The sequence below is a fragment of the Delphinus delphis genome, chromosome 15, assembly GCF_949987515.2.
Source record: "Delphinus delphis chromosome 15, mDelDel1.2, whole genome shotgun sequence".
Classification (NCBI taxonomy): domain Eukaryota; kingdom Metazoa; phylum Chordata; class Mammalia; order Artiodactyla; family Delphinidae; genus Delphinus; species Delphinus delphis.
The window spans coordinates 15,155,432-15,172,552 of NC_082697.1; the positions used below are offsets into that span (position 1 = coordinate 15,155,432).

Consider the following 17,121-nt stretch of genomic DNA (forward strand, 5'->3'; position numbering starts at 1 on the left):
CAGATGACACATTCTGAGTACCTGTGTACCACGGCGATTTGCCAAGTGCTGGGCCCCTCAGGGAAAGACAATTCAGCCCCTGAATCAGATGATCACTCACCATCAGCACGTGTGTGACACTTCTCACCACAGAAGCGTGTTATTCTGAGAAAAACTATGGTCTTGACCATCAGAAAACTTAAATCGAAAGCCTAGCTTTGTCACCCATGAATCACGTGCCGTGGGGGGATGGGCGGGCGGGTACCCGTAAGTCAGAGTCTCTGAGCCTCTCTGTCAACGAGTGGGAGCTTCTGCGCCAGGATGCTGTGAGAAGCAAACGGGACAAGACTTCTGCAGGAACCCAACACACGGTTAGCACCCAGTAACTGCTATTTTCATCAGTTCTTCTCAAATTCTACAACTTGAAAAGAGCAAGTGTCCCTGCCAGTAAAATTTAAAATAAGACAAATGGCGAAATGGGGAGGTATTAGTCAGAGGGTACCAAGTTCAGGGATACAAGATGAATAAGTCTTAGAGATCTACCATGCTGCACGGTGCTTACAGCAAACGATCCTGTATTGTATATACGTAAAAATTTGCCAGTAGGGTCGCTCTTATGTTAATAAAGAGTTCTTACCACACACACACAAATAATAATAATAAAATAAATACAGAAGGTGGGAGGGAAAAGAAGACAAGATAACGAGCAAGCAATATGAAGATTACTGGAGTGGGAGGTACAAACTATCTGGGTGTAAGACAGGCTACAAGGATGTATTGTAAAACACAGGGAATACAGCCAATATTTTAATAACTGTAAATGAAGTAGAACCTTTAAAAATTGTATAAATTTTTTTAAAAAAATTAATAAAAAAGATTACTAAAAATATTCAATGTCTACCACTAAGGTAAGAAGAGTAAATTTACAGAAAAGCTAATATTGAATAGATAACAGGGTATGAGGGGGGAAGATTTCGGGAATAAGTGCCTGAATGAGACCGATAGGCACTTTGTGACAGAGATATCACCAGAGGGCATATCAAGTGTTTGCTGTAGCCATTAAGACTCCTCTACAATTGATACCTTTGTTTTCACAGAGGTTATAGTTGGTCAAAACTCAAAGTGTTCTTAAAATAATAATGCCTTTTTATAGTGAGCATGACTTTTCCTGAACAACATCACAACTACTGTAAAACCCACGGTTACAAAGTAAATAATAAAGAACATCAGAAGAAGGTAAAAATTACATTGTTCCGACAAGGGGAATTACTTATGTAAATAATTGATGAAATGCAAAGCCTGTCAATCTACATTGTGTTCTGAATAAGCATGAAAAAAATCATTCGGGTCAATAATAAGTACTCTCTTACTATTACAAAATTCCCATTAAGACTCGATAAACCTGAAACCATTCTTCCTGGTCACTAGAACCCCCATCACGTATTTTCTGAAAGAAGATTCTTTCACCTGCTTTGTAAAGTTAAATAAGTATCTAGTATGTCACTGGAGCGCACAGTTCGTTTTGTTTTTCCTGTGAGAAAATACCCAAGAGTTAACAGAGACAGGAAGCAACCTGGGGATTTGGGTTCTAGACCTGATTCTGGCATTAAAGTAGGAAAGTTGCCTTTTTATGTCTGGATTTCAGATCCTCAAACTATAAATGGGATAAGACCCTCCTCTTGCCCCTCTCACAGGTACACTGTACGAATCACCAAGTTAAAGAGGAAAATACGAATGCACCTTTAACTCTATTAAATGCTGTATTAACCTAATATGATGGCATTACTGTCATCAGCAAACAGACGCATTCCAGGAGTCTGGGCTTAACGGGCTTAACGGCTCCTTTGGCTTTGTCTCTGGATTATCGGTTCTTGTTCAAAGATCTAATTCTTTTTTTCACAAAGGTAAAATAAAAAGTAAAATAATAATAAAATAAGCAACAATACTAATACACAATGAACCAAAAGCAAACATAAACAGCTTTACAATCCTCAGCTAATACAATTCTATCATCGTTCTAAAAATAAACTTGGTTCAAATAACCCCAACTGACGTTTCATTTGATCCTTCCTCTAACCATGGAGGAAAAGCAGGACAGTCGGAATTATGCTTGATTTTTACATACCGCAAACCTGAAACACAAACCTGAAAGAGAAAAGTCACTCATCCCAGCTCCCAGCTAAAGCCAGGGCCGTTCAACCCTCTTCTGACATAATCTGATGTTCATTCTACTAGTCTAAGTTACAAGGTACACCTATTTTCAAGCAACGTCCAACTCTCAGGTTGATGAAGGAATGGTATCATTAATTTTACACAGCTGGCAACCTCTCTGTATCACAAGGAAATCATTCTACCCAGGAAGCTGGGCACACAAGAAGTGAGAGGGTGGCATCTATTGGTGAAAAGTGTGTGCTGCAGTGGAAGTAGTCAGTGTGATTTGAAAAATATCAGTAATGTTAATAGTTTATGAAATGGGGGGTGGGTACAAAGGAAAGCCATATGGAACAGAGAAGTAAGGGAAAGCAAGAAAGCACTGAGATCAGCTCGGTGCTGTGTGACCACCTAGAGGGGTGGGATAGGGAGGGTAGGAGGGAGATGCAAGAGGGAGGGGATATGGGGATATATGTATACGTATAGCTGATTCACTTTGTTATACAGCAGAAACTAACACAACACTGTAAAGCAATTATACTCCAATAAACATGTAAAATAAATAAATAAATAAAATAATAAAAAAAAGAAAGCATTGAGAAGTTCTAAAAATGATACCCATGACCACTTTGGGTAATCAATTTCCAGCTGTAATAGTTCTGATTCCTCTCTTTTAGAGCAGTTTTAAATCAGCCTCTTTGGGAGCAAGTTTTCTTTGGGAATGTACCTCTGGTTTTATAATGAAAGTCAACGGCAAATCAGTGGGGAAAGGGGTTTAGGTTACTGAAATTTACTTCATCGACGGTGCTTCAGGAAAGGAAGGGAGAAGGGAGGGGAAGTTAACGTTTATGAAATGCCTATTATGTTGAAGGCACTTTATATGCATTACCACACTTAATTCTCACTCACACACAAAATCTATCCTATGGGTAGCAGTATTATCTCCATTTTACAGTGAGGAAACTGAGGCACAGGGAGAAGAAACTGGCCCTAAAGTACTCAATAAATGGTAAAGTCAGGATGAGAAACCTAACAGTCTGACTGCAGTGATCTAAACTACCCAGGCATACACACCACCTCAACCAAAACAGTAGTCACTTAGTACACACAGGCATAATATATTTCCTTAGAAATAGACCCGACTACAACCTTATAAGACCCTCTAAATAAATGTGAAATCTCATATTTTCCTTTACAAAAACTTGGACGTAGAGAACAATCAATACACCCAATGAGTTGTGCCTTTACAATACAGTAAATTACCATCAATCAGCCTTCTCCTCACTGAATCACCTTCTCAATACCTCTTCTTCCTTACACTGGCAGCTCAAAATCTCAGTAACATCAGCATCGAACTCCAATAGTGAGATGAAGAAAGAAAAAGAGACACGCGTTCCATTCAGAATTATTGGTGCTTGGAGTGAACATGTCATCAAAGACAAAAGATGCTCAATTCTGCTGTATTTCGCTTGAGTGATGAAGCATCGGGATTTTTAAGTAAATATGGTGACATTTGGGGAGGGAAATGATGTAAGTACTATATCTCGAGGAATGAAAAGAGTCCTACATCATCATTTTTCTTTCAGAGGTACTAGGCTACAAAAGCAAATACTACTTTCAAAACTCTAATAGAGATCCTGCCTTTGGATGGGGGTGAGAAAACTGACATAAACCTTTTCCCTATCTTCTCAACATTTCATGTCCCAGGAATATAGATTACTGACCTGCCGAGAGTCCGTGTGAGAAAAAAAAAGGGAGGGGAAGCGAAGAAGAAAGACTGAAGAAAGAATCTGACAGCTCAAAGGAAGAAGAGTGAAAAAAGATAGGTCTAGGTAAATGAGACCACAATTCAATGTCATGGCTGTGGATTCGGCAGTAAGAAAAATAATTTACACTCACCTCAACTGAAAATGGAAAGCTCTGCTTTCTAGATTAATAACTAATTTACATTTCAAAATGTTTGGAAGCTTCTGATTGATGATGAGTAAATAATACTAAACGTAGAGTTGTTTTTCTTTTTCTTTTCTGACTTCAAATTTAGCAAAATTAAAGTAACTGACCCAAATCTGGCTTCAGTTGTAATGAGATTCAAACTTAAGAAATTTCAGGTTCTGATTACAGCAATTAGGAATCCCAGGCCTCCAGGGATTCTTTTGGTTCTTAATACCAACCTGGCAACATTTGGATACCTGGAGCATCTAACAATGTTTGCGGGGATATGATTACGCACACTCCTGTGACACAGGGTTTATGACTCAAGCAGAGCCTAGTTAGTTTATATAACCAGCACCAGATTGTAGCAGAGGGATACCACTGAATCAATCTACTCATTGCTAGTGAAACAAAAGACAACATAACTACAAAAAAGAAAAAAAAAAAGCTACAGAGACTTAAAGTATGTAACTCGCTTCTCAAAACTGAAAGGCTACAGCTACGTTAAAAAACAAAGGTAGCAATTATAAAAAGTTTCAATCTCTGTTTATGAATAGGTTTATGAAGTGATCAACCTCAAAACCACTACAAACAACCCGCTTGTCTATCAACAGAGGACTGGCTGAATAAACTACTGTACATCTTCACAACAGAGTACTAAGCATCAGGGAAAAAAGTAATGAATATCCCTATATACTTCTGTGGAGTGATTCCTAGGACATACAGTTAAGTGAAAACAGAAAGGCAGATTAAAGTGTGTACAGCACACTTCTTACCTATGAATGGGAGTACAAACATACATGTATTTGTATACAGTTGGCCCTCCACGGATCATCCACAGTTGGCTGAATCCACAGATGCAGAACTCACAGGCATAGAGGGCCAACTATGGGACTTCAGCATCCTCCGATTTTGCCATGTGTTGCAGCTCCTGGAACCAATGCCCCACGGATGCTGAGGGATGACTGTATACATATAACCAAAATGAAATAACAAAAAAGGAGGAAACAAAGTAGAGGGAATAGGGACAGAAGCCAAATCTGAATAACTTTGTTTTGTAGTTTGCCTTTGGAACGAATTAGTTTGTATAATTATAAAGAGAAACAATAAAAAGCAATATCTAAAATCAGAAAGCAAATGAGAAAATAGCATGAGATGACTGGGGAAAACTGAACATCGACAAGGTATTTTATGGGATTAAAGAATTATTATTCTTAATTTTTAAAGGTATGATGATGGTATTGTGGTTATGTTTTTGTAAAGGGATCTTTACTCTTTTATAGGTATGTATGGAAATATTTAAAATGAAATATGCCTGGGATTTGCTTCAGAATAACCATGTGGTAGGAGTGGTGAACAGCGGCAGAGGAGGATTAGATAAAATAAAAATAGCCACGAGTTGATGATTGTTATAGCCGAGTGATGGGAATTCATTACATTCTATCTTACTAATGGAGGCTGGGATATTTAAGGATGTGCGTTTTTAAAACTCATCTTGAAATAAATGGACAATAAAAGACAGACGTTTGGGGAGTGTTTCTTTTGTTTCTACAAAACGGCAGATAAAGTTTCAAGTTGTAGATACTTGGGTTCCCTGAAAGCATAAGATGCACCCTTAAGAGTAGTAATGTAAACATGAGTAAATAAAACGTTTCTGCCACCATATCAATCGTAAGTTTAAATTATAAATAAGGTAGCAATAATTCTCATCTCCCACCAAATGTCTACTTTCTAAAGTGTACAGCCAAAAGCAAAAAGTGTCATCTAATAAAAAATGAGTACTTGATTATGCCCTGACAATTCAGTAAAGCTTCATAATAAAAACCCAAATAAATCCTTTTTTTTTTTTGCGGTACGCGGGCCTCTCACTGCTGTGGCCTCTCCCGTTGCGGAGCACAGGCTCCGGACGCGCAGGCTCAGCGGCCATGGCTCACGGGCCCAGACGCTCCGCTGCATGTGGGATCTTCCTGGACGGGGGCACGAACCCATGTCCCATGCAACGGCAGGCGGACTCTCAACCACCGCGCCACCAGGGAAGCCCCCAAATAAATCTTGTTTGGAGCCCTGATCTAGGAAAGAATGGTTACGATAAAGTCTCATAAAATCATAGGCTTTTTCCCTCCAGGGAAAAACTCAGTGCTAAAGTTTATCCTTCCCTACCACAAAAAGCCATCTGAATGGCTTGTAACTATCCACGCAACCCAAACAATCAATCTTGTTCAGGTTCTGTTACTTTTATCAAATTAATTTTGAGTTAACAGTTTGGTGGTTTTATATCCTGATGGACCCATTATCACACAACTTCAGGGGGATGTTAGCTTAGCTCTTTGTGCTGCATTAGGATTCTATTTTTAATTTCTCTGATACATCAAGGAAAAATCTAAAAGTGTACTAAATATATCCCCCCCCAAAATAAGGGCACACTGGGCACTAATTTACTTCACCTGAAGGGCTCACCATCGCCCCCTCCCCCCTTCCTCACACACCCACGCCCCTAGATTCCAAACACCATTACTTAGGACTTCCTGGCCATTCCACACCCCTTAATGCCTCCACACACACACTTCCCTCTCTCTGTCTCTGTGCTTACAATGTCCTTTCCCTCCTTCTCTAGCTCGAGAATTCCTATTCATCTTTCAAAACACACTTCAAGGGCTTCCCTGGTGGCGCAGTGGTTGAGAACACGGGTTTGAGCCCTGGTCCAGGAAGACCCCACATGCTGCTGAGCAACTAAGCCCATGTGCCACAACTACTGAGCCTGCGCTCTAGAGCCCGTGAGCCACAACTACTGAGCCTGCACGCCTAAAGCCCATGCTCCACGACAAAAGAAGCCACCGCAACGAGAAGCCCGTGCACTTTAACCAAGAGTAGCCCCCACGCAGCAACGAAGACCCAACGCAGCCAAAAATTAATTAATTAAATTTTAAAAAACAAAAAACGAACAAAAAAACCCAAAATACACTTCAAATGAGACTTCTTGATGCCTCCCCTGGGGTTCTTTGTACTGAAGTTCTTGCTCTCTCTTCTGGGCTCCTACTACACGTTTTTATATGTACTTTATGGACAGAATTTACCAGAATATCTAGAGAGAGGCCATAAAGTATAGGTGGTTAAGAGTCTAGGCTCTAGAGCCAAATCCCTGCTGTGCCATTTGCTATCTGTATAACTTTATTCAAGTACTTACTCCCTTTAAGACTCAGTGTTCTCACCCATAAAATGGCAATAATAATAATATTGCCTACCTCCTGCGATGGTTATCAGGACTGAGCTAATATACTTAAAGAATCTTACACCAATGCCTGGCATAAAGTAAGTTCTCAATAAATGTAAGCTATTATTAGCACAAGGTATCAAAATTATTTGATTGTCTTTTCTGCTACGCTATGTACTTTCTCACGGTAGTGACTAAATATGTTGAATTAATCCAGAGACTGCCTCTGAGTTTAACTGAAAAGTATGTACTAACAATAAGCTAGGCAATTGCAAGGTGTTAGGAATACAGAGATGAGTAAAAATCCCAGCCGTCAAGGATCTTACAGTCTTGGCTGTTCACACAAAGAGGACTTCAGTGTCCAGAGGTTGAATTAGTAAGTGGGGGCCAGCTATTACCAACTCTTTAAAGAATAAGTCATAAGAAATCTGGAGACAACTTTATTTGAATAAATAGGGAACTTGCTCCAAAACCTAATATACCAAGAGCTGATAATCAGCAATCCTTGCAAAGTTAGTAAGATTGAAAAGTACTGTGGTTCATCTAGGTCTGCAGAAGCTCTGGCTAATTCCATTTAGACTAAAACCAGGGAAATCTAAGTATTGATAGAATTAAAAAAAACATATCTCACTCTATTTTTTTTTAATTTAAGCGAGTAATATGTTAATATTGTAATATATTCCCACTTTAAAAAGTTAAAACTGAAGTTCTTCTCCTCAAAGGCAGTGACTCTTATCAAGTAGTTTTATATCCTATCTTTTTTATCTATACAGTTGCATATGTACGTAACAGAAATAAGTAGCATGGTTTGCAGTTTTTTAAAAATTTACACAAATGGTATCACACAGCTTGCATTATTCTGCATTTTATCATTATTATATAATAAATTCCTATAATATACACAGGTATATTTCTCAGCTCTATCCTCTTACCATTGATCTGTGTTTTCTTCTGGCAATATCGCAATGCTTTTGTTATTGTGGTGTTGTACACATAAATCCAACCTCATTGTCTTCTTTTTCAAAAGTATCTTGGATATTTTTACGCAATTACACTTCCATATAGGAACTAACTATGGTATAATGTTTAAACATCTGGTTATCTAGGTTCTCAAATATAATGATATAAAATTTTAAACAATAATATTCTCTTCCCATTCTTACATTGTTCTATCTCTAGTAACATTCTCTCCCCTTTCCTCTACTATAGTTTAGGGTATCTTCTTCCTTTTTAATTTGATCAATTCTGCCAAATGTCGGTTCCTTTCAAAGAACCAACTTTTGGTTTTACTGACCCAAATTTTGTTTGTTTTCTATTTCATTAAATTCTGCTTTTACCTTTATTTTCCTCTTATTTACAATCTTTCTTGTATTCTAAAAAGAAAATACAATTAAGGCTATGAATCTTCCTATGAATACCGTTTTTGCTTCATCCCACAGGTTTAAATGACAGTGATCTGGATTTTGTGCGGTTCTTATAATTCATTTCTCAACATTTTATAATTTCTGTTTTGATTTTATCTTTAAAACAAGAATTATTCAGAAATATACTTTTACATTTCCAAGTGTAATAAAGTGGCTTTGGCTACTTTATTCTTGTTAATTTCCAATTTTATTTATTATAGTTGGTGAATGTGGCCTGGATGACTTCTGTACTGAGATTTTTTTCAAGCACTTTAAAACGTAGTCAAATTTTGTGACTATTCCATATATGTTTTAAAATTTTCACGAATATTTGAAAAGTGTTCCTATTTTCTGTTTTATCAACCGTGTTCATTGTGTTAGTTTTGGTTTTTTATCTAACAGAAGTATCAAATTTTGAGAGAAGAATATGTAAGCCATCAACTATGACTGCAGTTTTCTCGTTGCTCCTTGTATTTCTATTGGTTTGGGATAAATATATATGCTTTGTATAGGTTCATGACTTTTGTCCTCTGGATCAAGCACACCTTTTAGCAACTTAAAATATGCCCCTTTCCCAGGTAATGTTCCTTTGTCTTGGATTCTATCTTATCTGATATTAATATTGTTTCACCGACTTTCTTTTAGGAATATTTGCCTACCGTATCTTTTTCCATTCCTCTGTTTTAAACTTTTTGGTGATATTTTCTTTTAGCTATATCTCTTATAAACAGTATTTTGCTGAATTTTGACTGTTATTTTTATCCAGAGTTATTTTATCCAGACTATTATTTTATCCAGAGTCTCCACATTCACGAGTGCAGTGATTTTAATGCACTCGTGTGTATTGGGATTACTGATGTGCTTATGATGGACTGCTACCCTGTGTGTCATTCTGCTCCTTACATACACTCACCGTGTCCTGCTTCAGACTTTGTACTTCTTCCCTCCCCCTTCCCATGCCTGGCTTCCCCTCTTTATTCAGGTCTTGCTGAATATCATTGTTCATCACTCTCTTACTGTGCTTTTTTTTTTTAAATAGCCACTATTACCTGAACTGGTATATTACCTGACTTAAGGTCTGTTTCCCTCACCACAGTCAACTCCAGGAGAGCCTGGGTCTTGTCTGTCTTGTTCACCCTCTTGGTACTAAGCCTTCTTAGACGAAAATATTACAGTGTGTTTTTGGAAGATCTATGAGCCAAAGTGGGTTTAAGCTGACAGCTTTTCGTGGCTTTACGATGGCAAAATGGGAGGGTTTGAATTCTCATAAAAGCAACATTCATTTCCAAAAATGCATCTGTTTATAGACTATGAAATACTAATTGGAGAGAATATTGCATTTGCAAGCACTTTTTATTTACACTTTAATATGCCTCAAAAATTAAAGGAAATCTTTGTTGCTTTTTCAATTTGGCAAATAAGGCAATTCAATTTTAGAAATGCAACAAGAATTCAGTTTCAGATGAAAATATGAAGTTTTTTGTCAGTATCAAGTTCTGCCACTGTTGATGATTTAGTTACTTCCCATTTGCCATTTTGGGCAAAAAGTTTCATTTCAAAATAGCAATTGCCTTCACAGGAAGAAAGAGAATATCTTCTTTATAACTAAATACTGCCCGCTGGGAAATCAGAAAGTCTGTAAGAGATGGCTGGGGGAACAGGACGGCTAGTCTGACACACATCCTTCTTCAAGCTTAGTGAGGTTACTCAGAACACTTTGTTCACTCAACAAACTGGTTCCTTCTATGCCAGATGTCACTTTCAAATGTACATTTTCCTGATTTTCGGTACTGCTTTGGTACCTCCAATAAGAGTACAGGAGACTCAAAAGGGGAGTAAAAAGGAAATTTTAAAGTCATGCAATGTTAATAAAATACGAATACATGTGATTTTAGAATTTCTATAGTACCTAACAGGAAAGAAAGAAGAAATTTATGTGAATTTAGCAGGTTAGGATCATGCATAAGGTAGGTTAAAACACAGATTACTGGGCACTGTCTCCAGAGATTCTGATTTAGTGTGTCTCGGGTGTGGCCTGAGAAACCATTTCCAACAGGTTTCCAGGTGATGCTGACACTGCTGGCCTGGGAATCACACTTTGGGAAACACTCTTTGAGACTATTATTTTAAATGCTTGATTTGGGATGAAGGTGATACAGCAAGAATATCAAGGCATTAAAAATAGTTTTCATCTGCTCTTTGGAACTTTTTGGTGTAGTAGCTCATATATACTCCACCTCAACTGTCTTTCATTGTTTATCTTGAAATTCTCTTAAAAGAGAATTTTAAAATAAATTCTCCTGAAATTTTCAAGGTAAAATTAGAATAAAATTTTATATGTCAGGATGGGTTGGCTCAGACACACTGTGGACATATACAAATCCAAATGATTTAGAGCACAAGTCCCCAGATCAAATGTCCTAAAAATGCCAGACAGGTTAGATACTTAATACAAGTGAGTGAAGTCGATCAGATCTTGAGGAGAACTAGAGAGGTCAGACCCGAAGAGGCAGCTGCTACTCAGCTCCGGACAGCCATCAACCAAAAATGCAGGTCTTTTACGGTCAGCTCTTCCAAGCTTTCAAAAGAAGCTGGAGTTCCGACATTTCATGTAGAAGCTCTCAATTTTTAAACTTAGGCAACTAATTTAAAACTTTTAAATACTGTGGAGGACACACAAAAACGGTGTGTGGGCTGGATGATGCCAGTTTATAACCTCTGATAAGTCTCAGGACCTTTCTCCTGCACCAGCCAGGAATAATACAGGTTGGGCAATGTGCTAACCTAGTCACTGTGCTCATGGGCCCACTCCCTCCAACAGTCATCTCCTTCCCAGATAAAAAGCTCTCTCTCTAAAGACCTACTAAAGCCCCTTTGCATAAGTAGCCTGCCTATCAAAATAAGTTCTCTGGCAATGATCTTAGTATGGGAAGGCTGTGGCAGAGAGAAGTGAATTCTTCAAACACTGGAACTGCTGATCCCAAATTAATGATTAGCTTAAAGTGACTGGAATCTCAGGATCATTAACTAGACCTGGGAATACAGATTTGAGGATTCTTAAGCATTCTGTCACAATGGTGATGTGATTTGGTACCCAGAAGTTGTTTCATCTTTACCTAAAGACTCACTAAACTGAGAAAATCAGTCCTTACAAAGATGTCCACGACAACTCCAGAGGCAACATGGAATCGCAAACATGAAGATTCAAATCTCTGAGTCTACTCTGATTAACAGTGTCGGCCTGGAACACTGTGTTAAGAAGGATTCTGAAGGTGGATCCTGACTCAGTGGAAAATATGAATGCCAAAGACCTAGAAGAGAGGAATGGCAGCAGACGTGCCCCATATTTGGCCTCTTCTATATAGTAGGTAACAACACTACACCTGTGTTCACAAAATCTAGTCTTCCTGTAGTACATTAATATAGCAACCAATACAATGTTTTCAAAACATAAGTAGGATCAAGTCACATCTTGCCAGTAGCTTTCCATTTCACTCAGACTAAAAGCTAAAGTCCTTATTATTACACAAAAGCCCTAACGTTGTCTGACTCCCCATTACATCTCTGATCTCATTTCCTGCTACAACACATCCCCTTGATGCCATTCCAAACATACTATTCACTTCACTGTTCTGCAAACACACTAAGCAAGTTCCTGCCTCAGGACCTTTACATTTGCTATTCCAGCTGCCTGGAAAGCTCTTTCTCTGGGTAGTCACGAAGTTCACTCTCTCATCTTCTTACCAATGAGAACTTCCTTAACTCATTATTTTAAATTGCTACAAATTTACACACACACACACACTCCCTCCCTCTCCCTCTCCTTCCCTTCCCCACCAATCTCCTTTTCCTGCTTCAAACTTGCTACAACACTTACCACTATCTGACACACTAAACATTTTACTTCCTTATTTTCCTTCTTCTAAAATGAAACCTCCAAGAGGGATAAGTTTTTGACTGTTCTGTTCACCACTATATCCCTAGAAGAGTGTCAAGCACATACTGCACTCAAAGAGCTAATAAATAAATGAGTGAACAAACAGATGATAAAACGAATGAACCTGGGTCCTAACATGGGTTCAGGGACCAATCGGTTAAATAACCTCAGGTGAATTATTCTGGTCCTCAAAAGGACCAGTTTAGTTGTATAAACTATGACATTCCTGTTACTCAACAAAAGCAGAAACTATGTTATGGAAGAATGACATCATTTCCTCTAGACCGGTCAGTAGGATAGGAGAAAGCCAGGACTAGAGAGCCTCCCCAAATCCAAATCTATGTGCAAACTAAGTTCTTATAAACAACAGAATTATGACAGAATTTAAGAGTGTAAAAATTAAATACTCCTAAAGAGAAAATCCTTTTCTAGAAAAGGAATGCAGACTCCTTAGCTTTTTTTTTTTTGCACATTTTTTTTTTTTTACTGCCTCTACACATTAAATCTCTGTGAACATTAACAAGTGTCCGTGGTTGAGGGAGAAATGTTCCACAGCAGAAAGAGGAAATACACACCCTGTTTTTCCTATGAAACTTTGGAATTATGTAATATCCAGCCTCGGACAAAATCCAGAATAATCCTCTCAGAGAGACTGAAATTAGGATAATGGTTAGCCAAACAACAAAGACACTACAAAATAGCGCTAACTGCCCTCCAGTCTAATTCTTAAATATAAGATCACAATCCCAGATAAACTAGTAAAGACAGTGCATCTTCACTGGATGACTAAATATTTCTTTTACCATTAACAAATTCAAACTCAATAAAAGGAAAAATGGCAAGTGAATAAATAATTACTAAACCAAAAAAGATGCCACTAATTAATTGGGGGCCCTCGGAACAGCTCAAATGTCAGTCAAAATGTTGTCTCAGACTCCTGAGGCTCTTAGCGCAGGAGCTGCCGCCAGGCGCGTTTAGAGGAGCTGTGAGCTGCACAATAAAATGCTCAAGCACTTTGCACTTTCAGTGAAATGACAGAATTGGATGTGTGATATTTCAAACAACTTTCCCCCGCAGACATGACCATCTGCTTCCAAGTCTACTTACGAACTCATAGTCTCCATCCTGTGGAACTTTCCAATCTGAAGAGTTCTTCAGTGGGCCAGGGACACTCTTGCCAAAGCTGTTGATTTGATTTTCCTTTTCTTTTTGTTCAAAGTATTCAAGGAAAGATGGTCTTGCAGGCTGCATGGTCTCATCCCTTCCTGAAAACCAAGAAAAACAAAAGATGAAATACAGTATCTCAGATTTCAGATAAGTTTAGTAAATGGATCTGTCTCCAGATGGGCTAAGGTCATGGAATCAGTGGCTTTTTGTTAGATAAAGAGTCCTTCAAGATTCTAGTGAAAACTATAGGAAAAAGCACAAATGCTCACTCAAAATACTTTTCATAGAATTTCAGAGGATTATAGCCCCCCCCAGGGTCCCTTTTTCTAAATGGGAAGACTTAGTGATGCAATAACTCTACATCAGCTACAAGTAATACTTTTTGGATCCCCTATAGCAAAGAGTTCCTATAACATTTAGACCGAAAACTGAGAAGCAAGCCAAAATATTTATTAATCATTTACATATATAATATGCTCTACAGGAATTAGAGTCAGGAAGGGGGGATGATATCATAGTGATTGATTTCCCTTGGCAAAATCATAATCTAATTTGAATAATGAGAAAAATAGGCATGAAAAAGAAAATCTAAGTAAATCACAACCCACTCCATGAAATATTATATAACTTTTTTTTTTTTTTTTTTTTTTGGCGGTGTGCGGGCCTTTCACTGTTGTGGCCTCTCCCGTTGCGGAGCACAGGCTCCAGAGGCGCAGGCTCAGCGGCCATGGCTCACGGGCCCAGCCGCTCTGCGGCATGTGGGATCTTCCCGGACCGGGGCACGAACCTGCATCCCCTGCATCGGCAGGTGGACTCTCAACCACTGCGCCACCAGGGAAGCCCTATATAACTTTTAAATATGATAAAGGAGAAAAAAATAAGATATTATATATACAGTACAATCTCAACTCTGTAAAACCACACACATAAGAGAAAAAAAAAAGACTAGAAAAAAATATAACAAAATGTTAACAGGATTTGTCTCTGATAGTAGGATTATAGGTGATTTTATTTAATTCTTTTAAATATTTTTTAAAAGAAGACAGTATAGGATAAATATTAAATAGATAGAACTGATTGTAAGAGTTACATGTGCCCAGGAGATGAAGAAATCTTGCAAGATGGGTGGTCAGGGAAGACTGGTAGAAGGGCTTAGGTTAGCAGTCACATAGCAGGGTAGCTATATAGCAGAGCAGAATCAGTAGTTATGTAACAGCAGTTACCATATGAGAGCAGAATACAGCAGTTACTAGTTAGAACTAGTAACAATCACCGAAAGAATAACTTTACCTGGCATGACTTAAAAACCTAGTTAGCTGAATGCACCTACTTCACGGCAGTCTTATACTGGGAAGTACAGAAGGTTTTTTTTCAGTACTTTGCATGAACATGTGGATTTATACTGCCTTTTCCCCCAGGAACCAGAAAAAAGGACCAGAAGGTTCAGAGCCTTAAGAAGTGAATGGGTAATGGTCCAGGAGATAAAGAACAGCAAGTATTTCCTCTCCAAGAACCCTTGTTCCAGGCAGTCTTATCTCTTGACATCTGCCTAGTCCCAGTTTCGAGCCAGCGCCCTGACTGCCTCTCAGATATTTGTCATCTTACTCACCATCACCACTGCCAAGTTCAACAGCAGCCAATCTCAGATTTGCCCACTTCCAGATGCTGCCAATAGCTTACTTCACTGTTGCCCCCTCATTTATTAGGGATCAAACACAATATGTGCTAGGACCAGTCAACAATTATGTGCTGAATGTCTGTTTTGTTTTGTCTGTTCTAGGTACGATGTTAAGTGCTTTTCACGCTTATTTTGTTTACTTTTTAAATTAAATTTAAGGTATTATTTCATAATACAGTTCTGAAGGAAATGCAACAAAACTTGTAAAAATGGGGGTGTTTTGAATTTCCTGACAAGTTCGGATGGAAAGTCCTTTTGATGAGTGCCTTCCTCTGGGACCACCAGAGGAGAAGGCTGGCTTGGAGACAACTCTGTAGCAAACCTACCCATAATCCTACACATCAGAAGGGGCGTTTAGAGGGCCTCCTGAGCCGAGCAGCTGTGACAGTGCTATAGATGGCTGAAATACGCAGTATGCAGTGTACTTTTATACAAAATATTCTGCGACTTCCCTGGCAGTCCAGTGGTTAAGACTTCACGCTCCCAATGCAGGGGGTGTGGATTCGATCCCTGGTTGGGGAACTAAGATGCCACACGGTGCAGCCATAAAACAAATCCGGACCAGATACTAGGTTCAGACCAGCTGAAGAGAATAGAAAGTCTAGAAACAAAGCAGAAAGCCCAAATGGATATCCAAACAACTGGATAGCTGTTTGAAAAAGGATTAAATTGTATCCACACCTCATACCTTCAACCAGGAAAACTCCAAATGGATAAGAGCTCTAACTGTAAAAATGGAAACCGTAAGTACTAGAAGAAGACATGTGTGAATGCAATGTGTTTAAAACCTGAATGAGGAAAAAGGCTTTTTAACATGCCATGACAAAAACCCAGATGCAATTAAAAAAACAAAAAGGATGTTTTCTTTGTGTGAAGGAAATATCACAGATTTTTAAAAATTAATAAGCACAAATAGGGACTTCCCTGGGGGTCCAGTGGTTAAGAATCCACCTTCCAATGCAGGGGACACGGGTTCGAACCGTGGTCGGGGAACTAAGATCCCACATGCCGCAGGGCAACTAAGCCTGTGTGCCACAATTAGAGAGAAGCCCACGCACCACAAGGAAGAGCCCGCACCCCGCAACGGAAGATCATGCATGCCTCAGCGAAGATCCCATCTGCTGCAACTAAGATCTGACGCACGGCCAAAAATAAAATAAATTAAAAAATAAAAATTAAGCACACATTCACTATAAGCCAAGATGAAAGACAAATGACGAACTCGAATATTGGCAACAAGTAACCATAAAGGTTTTAAAAAAATTTTCTTTAAAAAATAAATTTTAGAGTTCTTTATATCTTAGGAAGATAAGCTCCCAAATATATAAAGAATTCCAAAAATTAAGGAAAAGAAGACCCAAAAAAAGGTAGAAACATGGGCTAAAGATAGTATACACACAAAGATACCCAATTAGTCCTTAAACATGAAAAAAACGTGTAGGTTCACTCACGAGAGAAATTCAAATCAAAATTACTTGGAGATGCGATTTCTTACATTTCAATTTGGCAAAAGTCAAAAGCTTGATAACACCCCATCTGCTGGTAAGGACGTGGCAACACAGGCACTCTCATACGTTGCTGAATTTGGATGCAAAGTAGTACAAGCCCTATGAAGGGGATCTGGCAATATTTAATTATCAAAATATGAAACTGAAGAAGGTAC

General features: G+C 38.5%; 1 protein-coding gene across 2 annotated transcripts in view; it reads right to left on the reverse strand.

Moving 5' to 3' along the window:
* The window catches only part of STK4 (serine/threonine kinase 4), a 90,364-nt gene that overhangs the window by 25,232 nt on the left and 48,011 nt on the right, over positions 1-17,121 (reverse strand). For both annotated transcript variants that reach the window (XM_060030729.1, XM_060030730.1), the window contains exon 10: positions 13,721-13,878. In XM_060030729.1, the coding sequence (XP_059886712.1) occupies positions 13,721-13,878 (158 nt within the window). The remainder of the gene's footprint in view (positions 1-13,720; positions 13,879-17,121) is intronic.